General features: G+C 35.1%; 1 protein-coding gene across 1 annotated transcript in view; it reads left to right on the forward strand.

The window, feature by feature from the left end:
* LRBA (LPS responsive beige-like anchor protein) overlaps window positions 1–22409 on the forward strand; it is a 383648-nt gene that overhangs the window by 354071 nt on the left and 7168 nt on the right. The window contains 5 exon segments of the mRNA XM_032223698.1: window positions 1043–1235; window positions 3123–3185; window positions 7041–7196; window positions 14273–14440; window positions 21226–21327. Of these exon segments, the coding sequence (XP_032079589.1) occupies window positions 1043–1235; window positions 3123–3185; window positions 7041–7196; window positions 14273–14440; window positions 21226–21327 (682 nt within the window).

A 22409-nucleotide genomic window follows, 5' to 3' on the forward strand; every position in this document is an offset into this window, starting at 1 on the left:
GGAAAACTTTGAATGAAGTCAGGGTATCTGTAATGTAACTAAACAGAAAACAGCCCAAAAATACATGCTTAATTGTAGAATCTATTAGTTAATAATTAAATTAATATGGATTGACTAGTGAAATGATTTCCTGGAAAAGTTGGGTGCGATAATGAATAGGTGTTGATTCAGTTGAATATCAGCTACTACACGGCTTCATTAGAACAAATTCTAAAATAGAATTTGACTTCAGATGTGACATCCTTATTTTTTATCATATAACATTGTTCTGCTCTGAAGAGGCTAATGATAAGTCTAAGGAAACATCAGCACATATTCATTTTATGAAAATATAACAGCTGTAAAAACCTATATTCTATAATTAATTTGAATTAATATTCCTACATTAATGTCAAGATTATCAAGCAGTGTATCACGAGTGTCAAATTCAATCGTGCCACATGGTGTCATGTGACATATCACAACATTTTTTGCCTTTGCAGAGCCAGAGTCAGCGTGGCATGTGCATGATGCATCTGTCCCATAAGCCACCAGTTTGACACCCCTGCTGTATACAATAATACTTAAAGTTCAATTTGAAAAAGACCCTTCATTTGCTACTTTTTTAAAAAGGCTGTGTCTTTTCCTGGGGCAGATATGTGATCATGGAAAAAATGACAGCTGTTTTACAATTTTTTGGAGAACAAATTTTCATGATTTTATTTCTCTTTTTATTGGGGCTTTCTTTTCTTCATCTGAATCTGGTAATCAAAAATGGTAGCAATTTTAATACCCAGATACTTGAAAAAGTTTTAATGATGACTTACTGGATTTAGATTTTTTTCCTCTTCATTTAATTTTTAATGTGAAATCAAAGTATTCATTAAAATATAGTTTTCATAGCCTGTGAAAAATTATTGCATTAGTATTCATTTGCAGCTGCTGATGCTTCTTGCTTCTTTTAACGGGGTCTTCACCGTTCCTGCACTTTCTTATCTTTCCAATCTTCTTTGCCTTTCCCTTTTTCCCTTGTGTTTGGGATCTTGTTTTCCCCACTCAACAGTATCTCCTTCTCCAGAGTCCATTGATGTTCACAGACCAAGCTCAACAGGATGTCATCATGGTCCTAAAATTTCCATCCAACTCTCCTGTAACTCATGTAGCAGCCAACACTCAGCCTGGTTTTGCAAATTCTGCTGTGATTACTGTCACCGTCAACCGAATATTTGCTGTAAATAAGTGGCACAATCTTCCTGGTAAGTATAGAATTATTGATTACATAATTAGCAAATTGGTGTGTGGTATTAAGGTGCAAAAGGGCTACTACTTTCCATAGTATTTAAGAAGTATAAGCATAGTTATATTAGTGCAATAGAACTTTTAATCATTTCAGAAATGCCATGCAGTAAACTATGCAAATTATATGTAATAATACATTATAAGAATACCAACCTCATTCTTTTGCATCAAGTGTTACTAAGTACCTGAGCAGTATCAGCAATGTTTTACAATTTCTAGCAAGATGATAGAAAATCTGGAAACAAAACTGTAGGCAGAGTTGAAATGTGAAATCTTGAAGCTTTGCATTATCCTTGGTTTGCTGTGTCAGTTTAAATTTGAGTAGTGGAAACAAATTATATATATTATATAATTATATAATTTTAGGGCTATTACATGTGACCTCTGTAAATTTCCAAATGTCCTTTGTCTATCTGCTTTTTACATCAAGGTTTTCTACCAGTCTAGGAATAATTGTAATTGAATACAAATGTTCATGTATTAGTTGGTAAATTGGTTGAAATGCTATTCCTGATAAGTGAACAACTTTACTCCAAATTTAGTCTGAACTGTCAGGGAGTGGATAATGTCTGTTTGTCAGTTGGCAGGATATTGGAGAAAAACAGCTTATCTTTTGTGATTGCTTTTACATTTGAGCCAAATAGTACCGGTAAATAGTAAATGCATCCAATATTTCTGTTCTCAATTATTCCCATTTCCCTATTAACCCTTTTGTGCTTCACGAAAGCATCCCTCCTATCAAATCCTTTGTCCCCATCTTTTCCTTGCTGCTTTTGACTTCTGAAATTCATCAAATTTCTATGAAAAAACTCAATGTCCACTCTTTTATTACTACTACTGCTACATTTCAATGTCTTCCTGGTCTCTTAGCCTTTTTATTCTTGTTTAAAATATTGTTTATTATTTTATTGTATAATTCCTATTGCCATTTTTTTAAAAAAAATGAAAAATATGGAAATACTCATATATCACTTGACTCAGGTAAGTAAAATTGTATACTTTCATTCTGTTGAATTAACAGTATTTCACTGCTGAGTACAGTCGAACATCTATCCTTATAGAGAAAAAACTTATAGTGCTTATTATGATTTTAGTGAATCATAGACTTCTAAATTCCACATGAACTAAGTAATCATTCCAACAAAGCTAATTTTATGATAAGCATATGCTTTGCAATTTGCCTGTGAAAAGGTGGGATATTGGGCGTATGATTTTTCTTATGCTAGTTTCCATTATTGCAAAGTTTCATTGATATTTTGAGAAAAATATTCTGGAAATAATTATTTTGCATTTTAGCTTTAGAAAAAAAATGTTTTGAATACAAAAATTGTTCATACATTTTTATTAAACAAAACTAAGTTACAAATGAGATTTTTCTCTGTTTACACCACTTTTAAATGATAATATACCCCTTTGTATTTATATGACCTAAAAATCTCCTTTTTATATAAAACTGTTATTTTTTATGAATATTACATTTGTGTTATCCCATTCAAAGGGGTTTTTTTTTGTTCCCTTAAAGAAAGGAGATGAGATCCACGATAGCAAGTGGCTGTCACATTTTGTTTTCAGCATTCTTTACCATTTGTTTTCTTTTTTGCAATATGGGAAGCTGCTGGTTAACCATCTGCTATAGTTTATGGCCCAAATCTCTGGTGATGGCATACACTGATAACAGAAATAGAATAAAATAAGTGTATAAACAAACCTTTTTAAAAAAAACTTGAAATTTTGGCTGATATAATTTATTAAATGGGAGAAAATCCAATTCTTAAAAAGACAGTATCAATAATTCTTCATTACCTAAAATAGCACTATCTCTAAGCCTTTTCTCATTCTTTTAGCTCATCAAGGTGCTGTACAAGACCAGCCATACCAGCTGCCAGTGGAAATCGATCCTCTCATAGGTCTGTCACTTCCTTCTCTCTTTGCGATTCATTAAGCTCTGTATGGTGGCCCTGAAGTGTAGATTACGGTTGTTTTTCACTTGCTGGTTGCTGGGAATGGAATTTTCCTGATAAACCATTTGCATGCAAATTGGAATGCAATGAGCTGTGGCTATGCTGGTATTTCATCAACTCCCCCTCATTGGTTTGCCTAATTTGAACAGGCCTAGGACGTGTGTCAATGAAAATTAATATGGATGCCGTAATAATGTGTGATTGAGAATGCGCATGAAGTACTGTCAGGATAATATTGGGCCTTTTCATCACTCAGACTTGTTGATGAGCATGTTATGATGAATTGGTGCACCAGTAATGTGATGGAGCTCTTTGCTGAGGAAATTTTCATAATAACAGTAGGGTTCTTAGTGGCACTGTGTTGTGAAAAATAAAACTCTGGTGCCAGAATTTTATAATTACAGGAGATCAATCCTTTTTTCCACAGGCCTGCTGTTCAGGCTGATGGAATTAATGTGTAATTGCAGAGCAGTTCCAGAGTTGAAATAAATGGCTCAGTCATTTTGAGGTTAGGATATTAGTATTTTTTTTTTTACTAAATTATGGTTGACTTCAGGATCAGAACCAGGGAAGCAGGAAGATGGTTTCTCAGCTACATTAAATTTTATAATAAACTTGATTCACAAATATTGTAATATAGTGCTGTTGCTTAAATCACAAAGAAAAAAATTCACTAGATGATTTGTGAACCTTTATTTTTAGGCATCAGTAAATTTCATATAATATATTCTGTAATGTATTTATCACAACCCTTGGGAAGCATCAGTAGATATGTATCAGATGAACTGTGAAACATTATATATTCAATGTTTAAAGTATAGAACTTATTCTATTCAGCCCTTATCATGGATGTCTGCAAGATTTATTCTTGCAGTGAGCAAAATACAGGCTGTAATTTTACTTTGGGAAAGTAGTACAATAACACACTTATGCCTTTTTCTTTTAAGTTTATCCCACATTAATATTTAGCATGCAACTGATAGATTGGATGCTAAGATTATCTCCCTTTGATAGAGGGAGGGAATCATGAAATGCAAAGTTAGTGTTATTCGTATTAGTACCTATTGAATAAATGACACTTAGTAGATAAATATATTAAATCTAGGTGCAGTCTGAAAAAGATATTACCCTCAACATGTTAAGAACTGTTGCATGTGTAACTATTGATAACATTAAAGTTATAGCTAGAAATTATATCTGGAGTTAATACTTAAGCAGCTTGTTTTAGGATGCTTATTAATATTGTAAATTACTGCAAATGATCTGCAATACTATTTTGAAAAACAAGCAGTTCTCAACTTATGACTGGTCACTTAGTGACTGTTCGTAATACGGGCCCCGCCCCAAACATACTTAAGACCCAGTTCTGATGGCCAGTGCCCTTTCTGGTCATGTGATCACGTTTCAGACAGTCAGCAACTAGCCCACATTTTCAGTCGCATGCAGTATATGGCAGTCACATAACAATTTATGATGCTTTTCCTGAAAATGCCAGGGTTCACCTAATAAATAAAATATAGATGAAATCTCATCTGAAGTTATCCTTTAAATCACTACTGTACCTAATTTCCATACTATTATTTATTATATTTATCGATACTGTGTTTAATATATCTTACAATTATTTTATATATGCAGTGTTGCTGCAGTACATAGACCAAAGGTTTCCCTCTTCAAATAAAGCTCCTAGTGATCTGCAATCTGTATAATGAATTAAATCATTAAGGGTTATATAACAGGTAGTCCTCAAGGTATAACCCTAATTCTTTAGGGTCGTAAATGAAAATGGTCACAAAATGAATTGGACTCATTTTTATGTCATTTTTTACCACAATTGTTAAGCAAATCAATCAAGTTACTAAGTGAAAGAAAATTGGGCTTGCTGTTTTCGGGTCATTAAATAATCTCCACAAGCGGAAGCAATATGCTCCACCCCATATTTCGGTAGATCAGGTAGACTGCCGGAATTGAGAGCAGTGCGTAGAAGCTGCCTTTTAATTAAAAACAAAAACAGGTGATCTCAAAGCACACACAAACTAACACAGTAAGTGGAATGCAAAGTAACTTGCTGAAAGCAATCACAAAACATTTGCAAACAAACACAGTACAGTAGAATACAAAGGAACTTTACAGTATTGAATCTGCTTTTTAAAGACATTTCTTGTACTAGTATTTCTGCAAACAATTCCAAGGCAAATACATACAAGTATAATCATGAAAAAACCCTTTATCTTTGAAAAGTTCTAACAGACAAGTACAGCAATTTGTAAAATCCTTACATCCTTACAAATACAGGTAATGCCCAGGTTACAAGTGTTCCCTTAGCAAATGTTCGAAGTTACACAATAAATGCCCCCTAACGTTTATGAGCAAGTCCCAAAATTATGAATATTGCAGCACCACGGCAGTTGTTCACTCTTACAAACTACCGTAGAGGGTATGCAACATTTGTCCTGCCTATTCGCACACACACACACACACACACACACACCAGGTCTTCACAGGCAATCTGCTTGTGGAGACTCACTTATTTTGCTAAGATTTCCTCTCCGTCAGGGTTTCTTTGCCTACTTTGTTGCTTCAGGCTTTCGGTGCATTTGTAGAGAACAGAGGTCTAAAGTACCGTGAGATCAGTAGCGCGAGATCTCATGCTAATGATCTCATGTGAAATCACACTTTCGGCCTCTATTATCTGTGAATTAAGTCCTAGATGTTTGAAAATGGAGGGAAGGCTTTGGTCCTTCAGGTCTTTCCTCTGTTTGCCATTTCCTTGCTGAAACCTACAGGAAGATTACATCCCTGTAGACTTTGGCAACCCTTTGCAAAAAGCCTTTGTTGGCACCAGCGAAGCTATGTTCCTATTGGCAAAGGCTTTTTGTAAATGGCTGTCAGGGATGCAATCCCCAAGCACTTCGGCAGTGAGAAAGGAGGCCTGGAGATGCGTGAGTGGGCCTCTGCACCTCCTTTTTCATAGCAAAATCCTTCCTCAAGCAGTTCAGCAGAGGGAAAGGAAACCCAGAAGGGCATGTGTGGCTCTCCGCACCTCCTTTTTCATTGCTCAAGACTCCCACAAGCAGTTTGGCGGTAAGAAAGGAGGCCCGGAATGGTGCACATGGCAAAGAAGAGCAGGGAAAGAAATATGATGGAGAGGAGACAGAGCTTCATCAGAAAGCATGGCAGGATGGGGGGCAGCAATTGTGGAGATTACAGGAGAGGGAGAATGAGGTATCTATGCATCAGGGGAGGTCTTAAGTGATATGAAGCAGGTGCCCTGTTCCATCACTACCCCCCCCCCATGACTTTCCCTACCCCGAGATAATTCATGTGCATTTAACGCGCCACACATTCAATTAGCGAGTGCATGGGTGAAAGGAGGGAGTGATCACATTCAAAGTACAAGATGTTGTAAGTACATTTTGGTGATGCATTTGTAACTTCAAATGGTCTTTAAATAGTCTTTCATACCTTGAAGGCTACCTATAATTTGTCAAGCTTAAGTTTTATTAATTTATACATACTAAAATTGTAGTCTATCTAATTTGTTTTGTAAGCTGAACTTGCACTAAAAATGAATTTTATCATATCCCTATTTTTGAGAGAGATAGTCAGAGCCTTATAAGATTTATTTCTTGAAATAATCTGAGCACCCTGTATTAAAATTGGGAAAAAGAAATGGAAATAAGATGTCCCAAGAATCATACTCTTATTGATTTAAGATTGTTTGGCAAGAACTTAAGACTTATTTTTCAATTGGAGTAAACTATTATTTCTCTCTTGCCTTTTCATTTTCTCCTTTTTTAGCTAGCAATACAGGTATGCACAGAAGGCAAATCACAGATCTTCTGGACCAAAGTATTCAAGTCCATTCCCAGTGCTTTGTTATCACTTCAGATAATCGCTACATCCTAGTCTGCGGATTTTGGGATAAAAGTTTTCGGGTGTATTCTACTGATACGGGTGAGTTAATGTAATACATTAATCTTTTTCTGAAGCTGTTTAATTAAACTGTTAAAACTTTGTTTTTGTACAATTTTTACAAAGCAGCAAAACTGATTACCGGTAGTCCTTGATTTAAATTTATCACTTAGCAACCATTCAAAGTTCTGAGGATCCCATAAAATATTACCCGGTTCCAACGTTCCTATAGTTGGCCCCCAATGCAGTCATGTGACTGTGTTTTGGTCACTCGGTAACCAGCCCACCTATACAGCCATTTGCAGTATCCTCTACTCAGATGACTGGGATTGTAGCTGAAAACCAGCCTTTACTTCAGCTTCCAGTGAAAGACATCATACAGTGGGTTCACTTAATGAGCACAACCCTTGTTTAATGACCATGATGGTCACTTAATGACTACCACAAAAAGTTATAACAAGGTCATTCATACTATGACCTGATTTACAACCATCACAACTTACAACTATAATTGCCAGGCTCAATTGCAGTTGAGGATTTACTAATTTAATTTTGTTTTTAATATTTAAAAAAGAAGGAATATCAAATTTTATATCCTTGCTGTAAAGTGTAAGAAAAACACTTGACTCTTCCAAAAGATCTCTGTAATTTTACATCAGAAATACATCCACTGTCTCCTTCTATCAGCCTATTATTTTCTACCCTCAAGACATCAAATATTTCTTTTTGCTAACATTTTAATACTGATTGAGACATACAATGGTACCTTTACTCTTTCTTTTTGCATCATTCTGAAAATTCATTAGTAGTGCCAAATCGAATATTTAGGTAAATTGTAGGGAGCATTGGATTTGCAGGACAAGAGAAGATTTGACTGGTTGAAGAAGGTCCAGTTTGGCTTTTACCTTGAATTCCCAAAACAAACTCTACCTTCAATTTATTTTCTGCTTTCTTGCCTCTTTAAAATACATAATTGCAATGTATTCCTGATGTTTTTCTTCTTGTATTCCATAGTACAAAATATAGGATGAATGGAAGAACACAATGTAGAATAGATTATGTTGAAACTATTGTAATATTATTTAGATTGTGCACCCCTTTTTATAAAGATCTAATATAGGGATAATATATACACACAAAAATCTACCACCTCATGTTCTTTATTATTTTCATTCCTGCTTCCACCTAGCCACAATAATGATATTTGGAAATAAATATTAAAAATATACATTGTGCTAAATGATATAAAACTCTGCAGTTTCATCTGACATATAAAAATATTAAGAGTATTAAAATTAAATTAAAATATGATAAAACATGCTATTTAAAAAGATAAGGTTAGAGGGGAAAGGATTGATTTTAATAGTCCATGAAGTTCATTTAACGGAATCTTGCCATAGGATACCTAATAGATGTAATTAGTAGATGCCCCAGGAAAATACTCCAAAGAGTGGTGTCACTGTATAAAAGACCAACTCATGCATAAAAAGTAAATGACTCACTCGGCCAGTCTTGGAACACATAAGTGATATGTTAATTCAGCAAGCATCTTGATATCAAGTTGATTAGGAGTTTGTGTATCACAAGTTGTGTAAACCTCTCCCTGGTCAGTAGCTATTTCATAGCTAATGCATTTGTTTCAACAATACATAGTCACTTTTCTCTACTTAGTAAACTTGTCCCAAACTACAGCCGCTAAACTTTCTGGGCTAAATTCATAGCAGGAGTGTCAAACTCGATTTCATTGAGGGCACATCAGCATTGTGATGACCTCAGGAGGGGCATGGGCAGGGTGGGCATGGCCAACTTGATGTCACTTGTGTCGGGGTCACCTATGGGGGCTGAGCTCTCTGCCAGAGAAAATGGGCTCCCAAGCTCCATTTTTAGCTGTGACAGCCTCTTGCAAAACCTCTGCCAGTGAAAACAGAGTTTGAGAGGGCTGCATGCAGCTCAACTGAGCTCCATTTTCATTGGCAGAGGCACAGTCTTTCACTGTTTCCTGGGTGGCCCTGTGGGCCCCATCTAAGCACCCCATCGGCCATATTCTGCTCCCAGGCCCTGAGTTTGACACCTCTGGTCTATGGAGAAAAGGTGATAATCCATATTTCATAATTACCAGTATTTAAACTGTCCCTGTCCATGGATGGATATAGATATTATACCATATTATATAAATGGTTAATTGAAGAAATAAATACAATTCTTGCATTCTGGAGCTATTCACTCACAAGTGTCTGTCCGATCTTTACAAAATGTATACTGATAGTTGTTGTCCATATCAACTATTGTGGAATCCACATACTGTATCTCAACAATAGGTTTAGGCTGGTCCTTTACCTTTCTCAGTTACAGATCAATCTCTATATTTTCCATCTGCTTGATATCTTGGGTATCTGCATCAAAGTCCCACATTTTTTTCTTATTGCTGCAGTCATTTAGTCTTCTTAATTTTTACATCTGGCTTCAGCTTTTCTTCTTCAGAACAAGACTATTAAGTTGCAATGTATGACTCATAATTTAATTCATTACATCACTGGTAAACTATATTACCCCACCTTGGCTAGGCTGATAGTAGAGAACATAGCTGTGGTATAGTTTTTCAGATTATGGATAAGATCTTCATACATATACACACAAAATTAAAGTTTTTTCATAGAGTAAAAACAACACAAATTTTGAGTTAAAGAGATGAGATAGAAAAAAATAAAATGTAAAAAATATAAAATAAGATGTAAATATACATAAGAAGGAAAAAGAAAAAATACAATAAAATTTATTTACCACTAACTTATTACTTAAGTTCATTTATATTTTTGCCCTTTCTTTCTAAAGTTATATCAAAGTTTCCTTCTTTCCATTATCTTCCCTTTCTAATCTTCTAATCATGAAATCTATAAATCTTTAGTTCATTTTTGTTTCTTTTTTCACAAAAGAATCCACGTTTTTCTTTTTTCACAAAATTCTATAAGGAGTGATAGCTAAGATATGTGACATGTCATTTTACATTATTCCTTCATCATATTTTTGTAGTGTATTGATCCTGTCAGTACTAGCAATGGCTTTGACTTCTGAGCTTTTAGCCAATGGAAATCTTTTGAAATTGAAGGCCTTTTTCAGTGACTTTATTATACATGAAACTTGAAACATAATACAGCTGTAGTTCCATACTGGTGCTCTTATGCTTACTGTGATTCAGACCTGTTCTGGGAATTTAAACAGTTCAAATTACTATGGCTAGTAGCATCTAGAAACAAACAAATGTGTTCCATCTGTTCATTGTTTAACATGTAGTTCTGGAGCTGGTGTTCTGGCCACTACATCCTTCTTTTTTCAATTCAATTGGCTAGAGTAAAAATCATTTTAATTCATTCAGCTGCATCCATAGAGTTGCATGGCCTATTTGGAGCTCAAAACTGAACTTGTTCCGTTGCTTATAATTTTTCACCTTCTTATTTATTTTATTTATTTAGAAGACACATACCACACATCTCATCACATGAGTCTGGGTAGCCGGCAGCCATTTAAGATCAACAGTAATACAGTACAAATAAATAAAATATTCATTTATTTATTTATTGTGTAAATGAAATAGCAGAGGTCTTTAAGGCCAACAGAATTAGATCTGCCTGATTCTTGAAGGAAATGTTTTTCCATATAGTAGGCACTACAATAGAGAAGCCGTATATCCTGGGCTCCATTGATTGACACAACCAGAGGATACCATTAAGCTGCAGATAACTTGCCTCTATTTCTACCACTCTGAATCATGAAAACTGTTGCCTCCTTTGGCTAAGCAAATGGCATAGTTGAGAAATAAACCTCTGTGGAAGGTAACTTCAATGCGTTAAGGGCCACTGCTTCTTTAAAGGTGGTCCTTGGCATAAGACTTAACAATTGTTCGAAGTTACAAGTTCCTTTGGAAAGGATGCTTTTGGCTGTACTATTGTTGTAGTACTATTAACCACTTCTCTCACAGTCATTTGGCCACATTTCGGCTGTTTGGTACCAGCTTGCGTTTACAACTGGTTGTAGAGTCCTGTAATAATATGACTCTGATTCATGATGGGGGTTTTTCCAGCAAAAAGGCCTACTCAAAAAAAGTATTTGCTTAACAACTATGTGTTTCACTTAACAACCTTCATAAAAATGGCAGGAAGATCAGATCCAGTCACTGGGACCTTGACTTACAACTGCAAAGACTTACAACAGAAATTCCAATCAGAAGTGTGGCCTTTGAACTGTTTAGAGTCAGTCACAAGAAATGTTACTGATATATAGAAGAAGAAAGAACCAGAAAGATTTGCTAGAAAGTAGAACAGTAGGTTATGAGATGCATGTGCTCCTCTCAGTTTTGTTTTTCAACCCTTGAAATACTCCCAAAAGCATTTCTTTAATTTGGGGGAAAATGGAAGGTAAAATGACTGCAGTCTTTTATAGGAGTCTATAGTGGATGATCACTTGCAGCAGCCCAAAAAGCTAATGCAATTCTGGGTTGTATAAACAGAGGCATAGAATCAAGATCATGTGAAGTATTAGTACTGCTTTATAAAACCCTAGTAAAACCAAACCTGAAATATTGCAACAAAGTTTAGTTTAGTTTAGTTTAGTTTAGTTTATTGACACTTATAGGCCGCCCTTTTCCCTGAGGGGACTCAGGGCGGCTTACAATCAATGGGAAGGGAGTGCAGGACAAAACACAAGAAAGAAAAAAAAATGTGAATAAAAAAATAGACAGATAAAACACAACATTCATTCAGCATTCGGGTGGGGCAAGGTTCGGATCTTATCCCCAGGCCTGACGGGATAGCCAGATCTTGAGGGCTGTGCGGAAGGTCTGGACGGTGGTGAGGGTACGAATCTCCACGGGGAGATCGTTCCAAAGCGTCGGAGCTGCAACTGAGAAGGCTCTCCTCCACGTAGTCGCCAGTCGGCACTGACTGGCGGATGGAATTCAGAGGAGGCCTACTCTATGCGATCTGATGGTTACCATGCTACAAAAAAAGATGTTGAAACTTTGGAAAAAGTTCAGAGAAGAGCAACTAAGATGATCAAAGGCCTGGAGACTAAAATAAATGAAGAGTGGCTGCAGAATTTGAGTTTGGCTAGTCTAAAGAAAAGAAAAATTAGGGGTGACATGATAGCAGTACTCCAGTACTTGAGGGGCTGCCACCAAGAAAAGGGAGTCTTGTTCTTAATTAGTCTCTAAAACACCAGAGGGTAGGACAAGAAACAATGGTTAGAGACTAATCAAAGAGAGAAGCAACCTGGAATTAGGGAGAAACTTCCTAACAGTGAGGACAATTAACCATTGGAAGAGCTTGCCTCCAGAAATCATGGGTGCTCCATCACTGGATGTTTTTAAGAAGAGTCTAGACCAGGGGTGTCATACCTGCAACATCACATGACATATTGCCACATTTTCCCCTTTACTAAACCAGGAGTGGCCGTGGCCAGCGTTTGGCGCATCCAGCCCACAGGCCACAAATTTGACACCCCTGGTCTAGACAGTCACTTATCTGAAATAGTATAGGTTCTCCTGCTTGAGCAGGGGGCTGGTCTAGAAGACCTCCAAGGTCCCTTCCAGCTTATTCATTCTAATTTCATAGTACCAATTTTATCATTAAAGCATTTGACAGTCCATATTTTCCAGTTTGGCGGATCCCTGCTAGAAAAGTAAATCACTGGATTTCAATTTCTTTTGCAAACAAAGATAATAAAAGATACTATTTAATAAAATGTATTTTTTCATCCCTTGGAAAAAAATCAATAACATAAAATTTTAGTGTATTCAACTTTTTCATAAAGACAAAATTCAGTTTTGTCTTGTATATTTAAAATGTATAATAGAATACTTGTAGAAAGAAACCATTAATATATAACGGAAAAGCAAAGGTCTTTTTTTTTATTATACGTTTCATTCTACATTTTGTTTTGAGTAATCAAAGAGTATTTGTCTGAAAGTTATTAATTATTTGTCCGGTTCCTGAGCTGTGAAAAGAAGGAAAAATTACAGGATAAGATTATCATAATAGTCTATAGCAAGTTGTCATAAACATTTTGATTATATTTTAGCATTTATGTAAATTTATCTTATTATTCAGATTTCAGTTGAGAGCATTGTAACAGCAAATACCTTGAATGTAAATTATGTATTCTGAGAATAACTAGCATAGCAGAATTGTAATCAACTCTCTGATAATGGTGCCTATTATTTTCAGTTTTTAAAGTCAATACTGCAAAAACTGCTGCTTTTTTAAAAAAAAACCAAAGTATTGCAACTGTCAAGATATTAATGAGATCTGACTCCAGTGTAAGTCATTTTCCTATATTTTCTAACAAATATAAAATCAACACTTTAGAATTTTCAAAACAAACTTCAGAAATATTTGTTTCTTTGACTGATTGATTTCAGAGATTAACTTTCTCTGCATCTTTCTCTGTCCACACCACTGAATAAACATAGCATATTAATTATGCATTAAAAATAAGAAAATAAAAAGGAGGTCAGATATTTCAGATACCATGAACTGAATGGCTAAATATGCATGAATACCTGTTAGGATACCATAGGAGCATCATGCAATATCTTACCTCTGTTCCAACAGTAATTATTATCAGCTACTTTATATGACTGCGGTAAACCATGCTCTCATCGTAAATAACATATGAATGGATTTTGAATGGACAAGGTACTTTGTAAATATAATTGTTTCTTATCTGAATGATAGAAGAATGAAACAATAAAAGAAATATACAGTTGCCTTTACTTGCGATGTATTTAAGACTTTGTTTTCAATAATCAGGAGTAGAAATCTGGCAAATAATGAACTCCTTTTTTCTGGTACTTGATTATCATGTGCTCAACAAATGTCAAGGCAAATAACAGTTATGAGTTGTCTAAATAAATGGTGGAGAGAGATTCTTTTCCCAGAAGATAGTTGGACAGACAGTGCCTTGTCCTCTAGAATAACCGTGACCTTTTAATTTTATTCTTTCCAATTCAAGAGAACATAGGATATTAATTATGTAGTGATTCCTAATCATCCATCCATCCATCAGTATGAATCCTATAATATGTGGTCTTACTATGAATGAAAACAAATGTTTGTATGTTACAGGAAAACTAATGCAAGTTGTGTTTGGACACTGGGACGTTGTTACCTGCCTTGGCCGCTCTGAATCTTATATTGGAGGAAACTGTTATATTCTATCAGGGTCTCGCGATGCCACCCTGCTGCTATGGTACTGGAATGGTAAAACCAATAGCATTGGTGATAACACAAATGGTAAGGAGATCTTTATTATGATTTTTACCTATGGCAAATCCAGCATCAAATACTGTTAAAGTTCAGGAATTGGAAGACAAGGACAACATTTGGAGTCCAATATATCAGAAAGATCCTCCAAGATTACAGGCACCATATTCTTATTCATTAGATGTAATTACTGCAAGTTATTCTACAGAACATTATTCCAGAGCAATACACATTTTAATCTGGGGTTGCAATGCAACCTCCTCCCCCCTCCCCAAATGCCAACATTTGTAGAATCATAAAAAACCACTGCATGCATACAACATTTCATGGATCCAGGCCTCTGTCATTAGATGCCTGGAATAATATTCTGATATTTGGGTAAATTCATTTGGGTCTCTTTGCATCCTTCAGATTGTAGAGCTGTTTTATGAACCGAGAAATAAAAAAGTAAATTGGCTCAAAATTAATTTTAATCACTTTAGGTGAAGGGTGTCAAACTCGATTTCATTAAGGGCTACATCAGGGTTGTGTTTCACTGGGGGGGGGGTGAGCATGGCTGGGGAAGGTACGGCCAACTTGACATCACTTGTGGCAGGGGTGCCTGTGGAGGCCCAAGTGCTCTGCAAGCGAAAATGGGCTCCCGAGCTCCTTTTTCAGCTGCAGCGGCCTCCTGCACCCTCTGCCCGTGAAAACGGAGCTCCTGAGCTCCATTTTCACTGGCAGAGGTGCCACGGGCTGGTCCTTTGCTATTTTTAGGGCAGCTCTGCAGGCCAGATCTAAGCATCCCATGGGCCGAATACTGAAACCTTATGAAAAAGTTTTGAAGTTATGAAGAAGTTTTGTGGACTTATCATATTTGGAATGAAACTAAAATAGTTATTTGGGTGGTTAAAAATGAAGAAATGTGTTTACTCTCTGACTTTAAACAGACAAAATGGAAAACACAATCAATATGAGTAACTCACTATCAGTAATGATATGTAACAACTTCACATTGCTGTTATAAACTGACTAGCTCTTACATATCAATTGCTTAACAAGTTTTTGTTTGGTTTTCTTTCATACTTGTTTGAATTTTGGCTTTTTTCTTTTTTCTTTTCTTTTTTATACATTATAGTAATAAAATTAAAAAGGTAAGTTGATTTGAAAATATGATTCCATATAATAATAATAATATTGCACAAACAATGACATGAGAAAGTATCAGCAATGGTGCATTGGACTATCTGCAAGAAATACTATTTGCCAGCAAGCAAGAGTGGGTAGGGCTACAAAAAAAGACAAAGTAATAGAAAATGAAGAAGCTGAAGTGCTCTGGAACTTTAGAATTAAAACAGACAAATATCTGCTACACAACACCCCAGACTTGACAATTGTTGATAACAAAGGCAGAAAAGTCTGGATAGTGGACATTGTGATGCCTGAAGACAGGAAAATAGAAGGAAAGAACTGGGGAAAAAATTACAAAATATATAGTCCTGGAAATAGAAGAACAACAACTGTGGCAAAAGGAAGAAAAGATAGTAACAATACTAATAGATGCCTTGGATGCAATTCCAAAACATCTGGAACATCACTTGAACATTGACATTGACAAAATCCTTATCAGACAACTGCAAAATGCAGTTACATCATCCTGCAGTGATACCTTTAATACTATTAAACAACAACATCTATCTATCCCTCCCACATCCTTGGGAAGGATTCAATAGTGAACAGAAATACCCAAACCAGTCTAACCATCTGGCTGATTGTATGACCAACCATAATAATTATGCATTACACTGTCAAGATGACAGATTTTTAATGGGTATTTATTATATTGTACCCCAACTTCCAACAACTCTCTTTGTTGATTACACAATATGATTGCCTCAGTCAGTTTCCTTGCATGGAGAAATCTAGGCTTGAACCTAGATTTCACAAATCTAGGAAGACATTTGAAGAACATTCTATTAAAAAAAATGCTTTTCCTAGTTAGGTTAGGTTATTATTAGGTTTATTATTTATAGGCCGCCCTTTTCCCTGAGGGGACTCAGGACGGCTTACAGTTCATAGGGAGGGGAATACAAGACAGTGAGACATAAAACACTACATAATTAAAAATAGAACACAACATTCATCATTCGGGCGGGGGCGGATTGCAATCTTTAACCCCAGGCCTGACGGGATAGCCAGGTCTTAAGGGCTGTGCGGAAGGTCTGGACGGTGGTGAGGGTACGAATCTCCACGGGGAGATCGTTCCAAAGGGTCGGAGCTACTACTGAAAAGGCTCTCCTCCGCGTAGTTGCCAGTCGGCACTGACTGGCGGATGGAACTCGGAGGAGGCCTAATCTGTGCGATCTAATAGGTCTAATAGTTCAAGTAGACACATTTGATTTTTGTAATGTGTTCCTTTGAGGAGCCCATTGCAATTAGCTTCCAGAATAACAAGCACAGAAAGTAATTTCCTGTATTTTCCTTTTAGACAAATCCTTATATATTTTTTGTAACTTGTTTGATAGGTAATATTCTGTAATGTTCAGGAGTAAACAATAAGAATCTAAATAATGTTTTATAATCTTAAAGAAAAAGTTTGAGTTCTTATACTAGACAACATTGAAATTTATTCTTCTAAATCCAGGTTTGAAGGCATTTACAACAAAGTAAATGACAGGACTGATAGATTCTTTAAAAGTAAAATAAATTATACTGCTAGACATAGGTAACCCATATACTTTGTCAGGAAATCAAATTACTCTATTCATTAGATAATGTTGAAGTATTAATTAATCTGCATGTACATTTAGAATACATATAGAGTATAGAGTACCAGTCATATTATCTTTATGAGCTGTTGAACATGCAAACTAGTTGTTTTATTAATTATGATAAATTTAATTTTAATAAATATTTTATTGAAAATTATTACTATTTTCATTGATCCTTTAACCAGGATCCAGACCTTCTTTTGAAAGGCATTTTTGCTAACCATAACCAAGCATCTTAGAGTGACATCTGCTGGCGTATATTTGAACTCTGAAATGCAATCCTTATCATAGTAACCCTGAGTGAAAATTTTGTTTTCTAATATTGAAACTAAATCTTTCCCACTGCACTTCAGAAACATCCATTTTCCCAGTTTTGTTTTGTCATTTTGTTAATATATTCACTTACCTCTGGAAGGTCATTTGAATTCATTAAGCATAATTAGAAAAGATGACATTCACTTCATGAATGCTTGATTACTGCTGACTTTCACCTATTTGGAAGTAGTTTCCAAATAGTAAATAATTTCCAGATAATTAATTTTGAATAGGAAAAAAATCAATGACATCAAATCTTTTATTTTTCTATTAGTTATTTTCAGAAAAATAATAATCAGCAATCTGTACTATTTATTTGGGCCTTGAATATATACCGTGTGCAAAATTGGAGAGAGATCCATTGAAATCAGTATCAGTTAAATTCACTAAAACTAACTTAAATCTTATTCATTTTAGTAAACCTGCTATAAAGTACTTATAAAGTACCACAACTCATTCTAATTTTCTATGGTACTTGAATTTATCCAGAGATAAGAAATTCAGAGTTAAACAGAGCAGCAAAGGACTCTGCCTCCATTCCTCCTTTGTGTATATTACACTTTATCCTCACTTCTTCAAAGTGTAAAGCATTTCCAGTGTATTTCTGCCACTATCTGCACTGCCAAAAATATGCCTGCAAAGGATTTGGTGGAGCTAATCTTGTAGTCCAGGTAGATCTACAAAAATATGAAAAGAGTAAATTAAGACTACCAAATCACTATGTTGTGATATGAAGGCTTTAGATGTAGGAGTCCCCTATGAATTTTACTCTGCTAGTCGTTGCTGACTATTATAGGCAGTGCTTATCTCCCTTTCAATGACATTTATTTCTGTGGTTATGTGGCCAGTGTGATGTCACAGAGCGCTATTACTTTACCATCAAAATGATGCCTATTTACCTATTCACATTTGCATGCTTTCGAACTGCTAGTTTGGTAGAAGCTGGGCCAAGGATGGCAGCTCACCCTATCGCGTGGCGTTCTGATCTCGAACCTGGGCTGACAGCTTTCCAGTCAAAAAGCCAAGTGTCTTAACAGCTGAGTCACCCCACTGCCTTTAGATGTACAACGTAATACATTTTCCTGATACTTTTTACATAACACACAGCATGGAATACATAACACAAATCTTCAAAAGTTTATGGATGCACAAGGGGGTGGGGGTTGAGGCCAATGAAACCTCCGTCCAGAGGAATGATATTCCAGGGAGCTTGTGCCATGGCAGATAATTATTTAACTATAAATTCTAAACCTAATTTTATTCATTTTAGGAAAGGTTGTTTTTAAAAAGAATTGATTATTTTGTAAAACAAAGATAGAATGGAAGGCAATCCCTATTGAAATTTGTTGAAGTAAATGTTGCAATATACATTATATGTCACTACTGTAAGTTCACTCAGTTACCTCTCAAAGAAATGAATATTTCTTTTTCAAGTTTTCATTGCATAATCAGGCCTGGGAGTAATTTCTTCAGAACAATGCAAATATTACACTTTTAGAACTGAAAAAGAATTGAATTGCATGAATCATGCAGTGTTTCTGGTACATTTTGAAATTTGAATTCCATTCTTTAAAACATACTTTCATTTGGGAGAAGAAAAAAGATCTTAAGGACAAACCATTTGCTGTGTGTCTGATAATTCTTGAGCCAAAATATAGTTTTGTATATTTATTAGTTAGACCTTATTGGACTTGGGGTGTAAATTTAAATACCAAATATATGTTTTAAAAGCAGTGCTGAACAAGTTTGAAGTAATTTTAAATATTGTGTTCTACAAAGCGAGTATGTGAAACACTTATATTTTATATACAAATAAAAATGTTTAATTTCATTTTGTTAATCTTCCTGTGGATTTTCAGAATGATTAAATTAACATAAATTTAAGCCTTCCTTAAAGTAATCATAAACCTGTTTAGGGAACAAAGCCTCACTTCTTTGAAGTCAATAGCCAAGGATTTCAAAGAAGATATAAAGCCACTTTGAAAAGTTTAAAGAAGTTTGAAATGACATTCCTTGAAACAGCTACAAAGTAAAACTTTCCCTTTGCTTTGGTGAAAACCATGACAATCTTATGAAGCAGTAAGAAATTTCTTCCATTCTGCCACCAACTTCTGAATTGACCCCATTATTTGGAAAAAACAGAAGCATGGAAGACTCTTAAATACCTAACATTATTATCAAAGGAAGCAGGCTGACTTTTCTAAAGACTCATGTTTTATAAATAGAAGGAAGACCCTTCAATGAAAAAATAACATAAGTGTTTAAATATATCTCCTTCAAATCCATGTAACCAGTAAGCATTTCATTAATTAAAATCATATATAATTCATTTCAGTAGTCATGTGAACCTACATTCATTACATATTTTAAAAGGCAAATCTATTAAGTTGAATGCCTCTCAGAACATATTTGTGTATGAAAGAACCTGCTGCCACAAGGAAGTTGCTAGTTCAAATGTATAGTAACATATATATTACTATGTATTTTATATACATTGTATAGTTGCATCTATTATAACCATAGTTTAGTAGCATATTTCTATGATTAGTAACATATTACTAGTATTGCTTTTCACTTGTGTCTAATATTAAGCTTTAAAACCATTTGACTGACTGACTTTGAATATTTAGCATTTAAATATTTGATTTTATTATGTAACATTCTTTATAAATCTTTCAAATTCCACATGGGTCTGATAATCCCAGAATAATTTATATTTCTTTAGATTAATAGATTATTACATCTCTTTTTATAAACATGAACTAGTCAGTCCTTCACAAACATGAGTCTGATATACTTTATACAAGTTCTACTGAAAACCCTAATTCATGCAAGTAGTACTATTATATTCAAAGCCGATGGAAAAATGCATATGTGTGTGTGTGTGTACGTATGTATGCGTGTGTATATGTATGTGTGTGTGTATGTATGTGTATGTGTACACACACACACACACATATATATATAAACAAACATTTGGGAAATACAAATTAAGGGTTGTGTTAAAATGCAAATCAAATATGTTTATTATGAAATTTGTAGAAGTTACTAGAAACTAAAATGACACATGTGCAAATACACCAAATATCAGTGTTAAATACTGAAACAATAGAATATTAAAATAAAACCTGCAAAATGAACTGGCATCATTATTCAAGTTTATATAGAAGTGATTCAATTTTAAAGCCTTTGAACAGATTTGTGCAAATTAAAAGAAATGCTGATGAAAATAGACCAGTGTATGCAATTTACCCATGAAATCCCATAAGCAGTACCTAATGTTCCCAAAATGCAATATAGGGTTGAATCTGCAGTGCAGCTTCTATACTTCAGGATATTAATCTAATAAATAAACTTCTGAGCTTGACACTGGGCTATTGTCCACTCAGTTGAGTTACATCCTTCATGGATAGTTGTTTTAATGGAATTCTTTGCACTGTTGTTTGCTTTCTGGTGCTGAAAAGTATTCCTAGTATATTTCTCCATCTACAGTTTGCCATGGGGAAGCATTGCTTTGGTGAAAAACTAGTCTTATGCACTTATGAGATTGCTTTTTTCATATTTTGAATACATTATAAATATACTTTTACATGGTATCTACTCAGAATCAAATGCACAGAATAATTCCAGTTCAAATATTCCCTTTTTATTATTTGGGATTGAGTTTATACATTTGCTTAATTGTGAATGTTCTCAAATACATTAATTATAGGTTACTAAGAAACTTTTGTTTTATTGACCTCCTTACAGGTGAAACTGCTGCTCCTCGGGCAATCTTGACTGGACATGATTATGAGATTACCTGTGCAGCAATTTGTGCTGAACTTGGTGTAGTGATAAGTGGCTCTAAAGGTACATTTTATTTTTTTTAAAAACTTTTCTTGGAAATATTTATTTCTTATAATAATGAATATTAACATGAAGATGCTTATATGTTTAGAATATCAGCTTCCTATATCTGTGATTTCATCATGGATGAAAGGACAGATCTTGGACGGATGCTGAAGGTAGACCTAGGAGCAAGAATGGTGGAGGGGACTTAGTGATACAGGATTCTTTGTGGTGTACAAAATGTCGCCCCAGTGGTGACTGGATGTCAGACCCTGCTTGTTAAGTTTGTCTCCAGGGATCAAATGGGATTGTTCCTTTTGTGCCAAAGAGATTGATACTGCGTAGCAACCTCCCTGCCAGAGCTGCTGGACTCCATGGCTGAGTTTGTGATGGAGTTCTCGTTTATGGTTTTCAGAGACTTTAATCTGCCTTTGATCATTTTCATCCTTGATTCTAGTGGGGCTGCACTATTGCATACAGAAATGTGCGCAATTTGGATGTGTTGCAGTACTCAAGTCTCTTATTCAGAAAACAAGTGTCAGCTGTGGCCAGGTGGGCCTTTGCATAGCTTTATGTTGTGTGCCAATGGTTTGTATTTGTCCCATTTAGTTAGGCAGAAGGGGCATGGTCCACTTTCCTCGGTAAGAGATTGTCACCTAGAGGGACCCAAGTCCACATAGCTCTGCCTTCCTTCTGGCAATATATTTCTTAAACTTTATTAGCCACCCAGTTTCATTTGACCATACAAATAGATTCAAATAAACAGACACACACGTTTGCTTCATAATATAAATATTATGTGGTTTTTATGGCTTTTAAGGACAACAGTAGGAGCAAAAGGTTTGGTTAAACAAAGTCAAAGAATTGGTACAATTACAGAAGGAGCAACCTGTTACCCTCCACATAATTCTGTTCTTCCCAGAAGCTCTAATAATAAGGCAATTCATAATTGATTCTGAGAACTGTTGTACCACAACATCAGTTTGTCATCTGTACATCTACCAATATATATTAACAACTATTAGATACTATTTCAGAATTGAACATTAAAATCACAATTATTTTTGTTTTAGTAAAGCCAAATCAACTTAGTATATTTAATC

Source organism: Thamnophis elegans, chromosome 9, assembly GCF_009769535.1.
Source record: "Thamnophis elegans isolate rThaEle1 chromosome 9, rThaEle1.pri, whole genome shotgun sequence".
Classification (NCBI taxonomy): domain Eukaryota; kingdom Metazoa; phylum Chordata; class Lepidosauria; order Squamata; family Colubridae; genus Thamnophis; species Thamnophis elegans.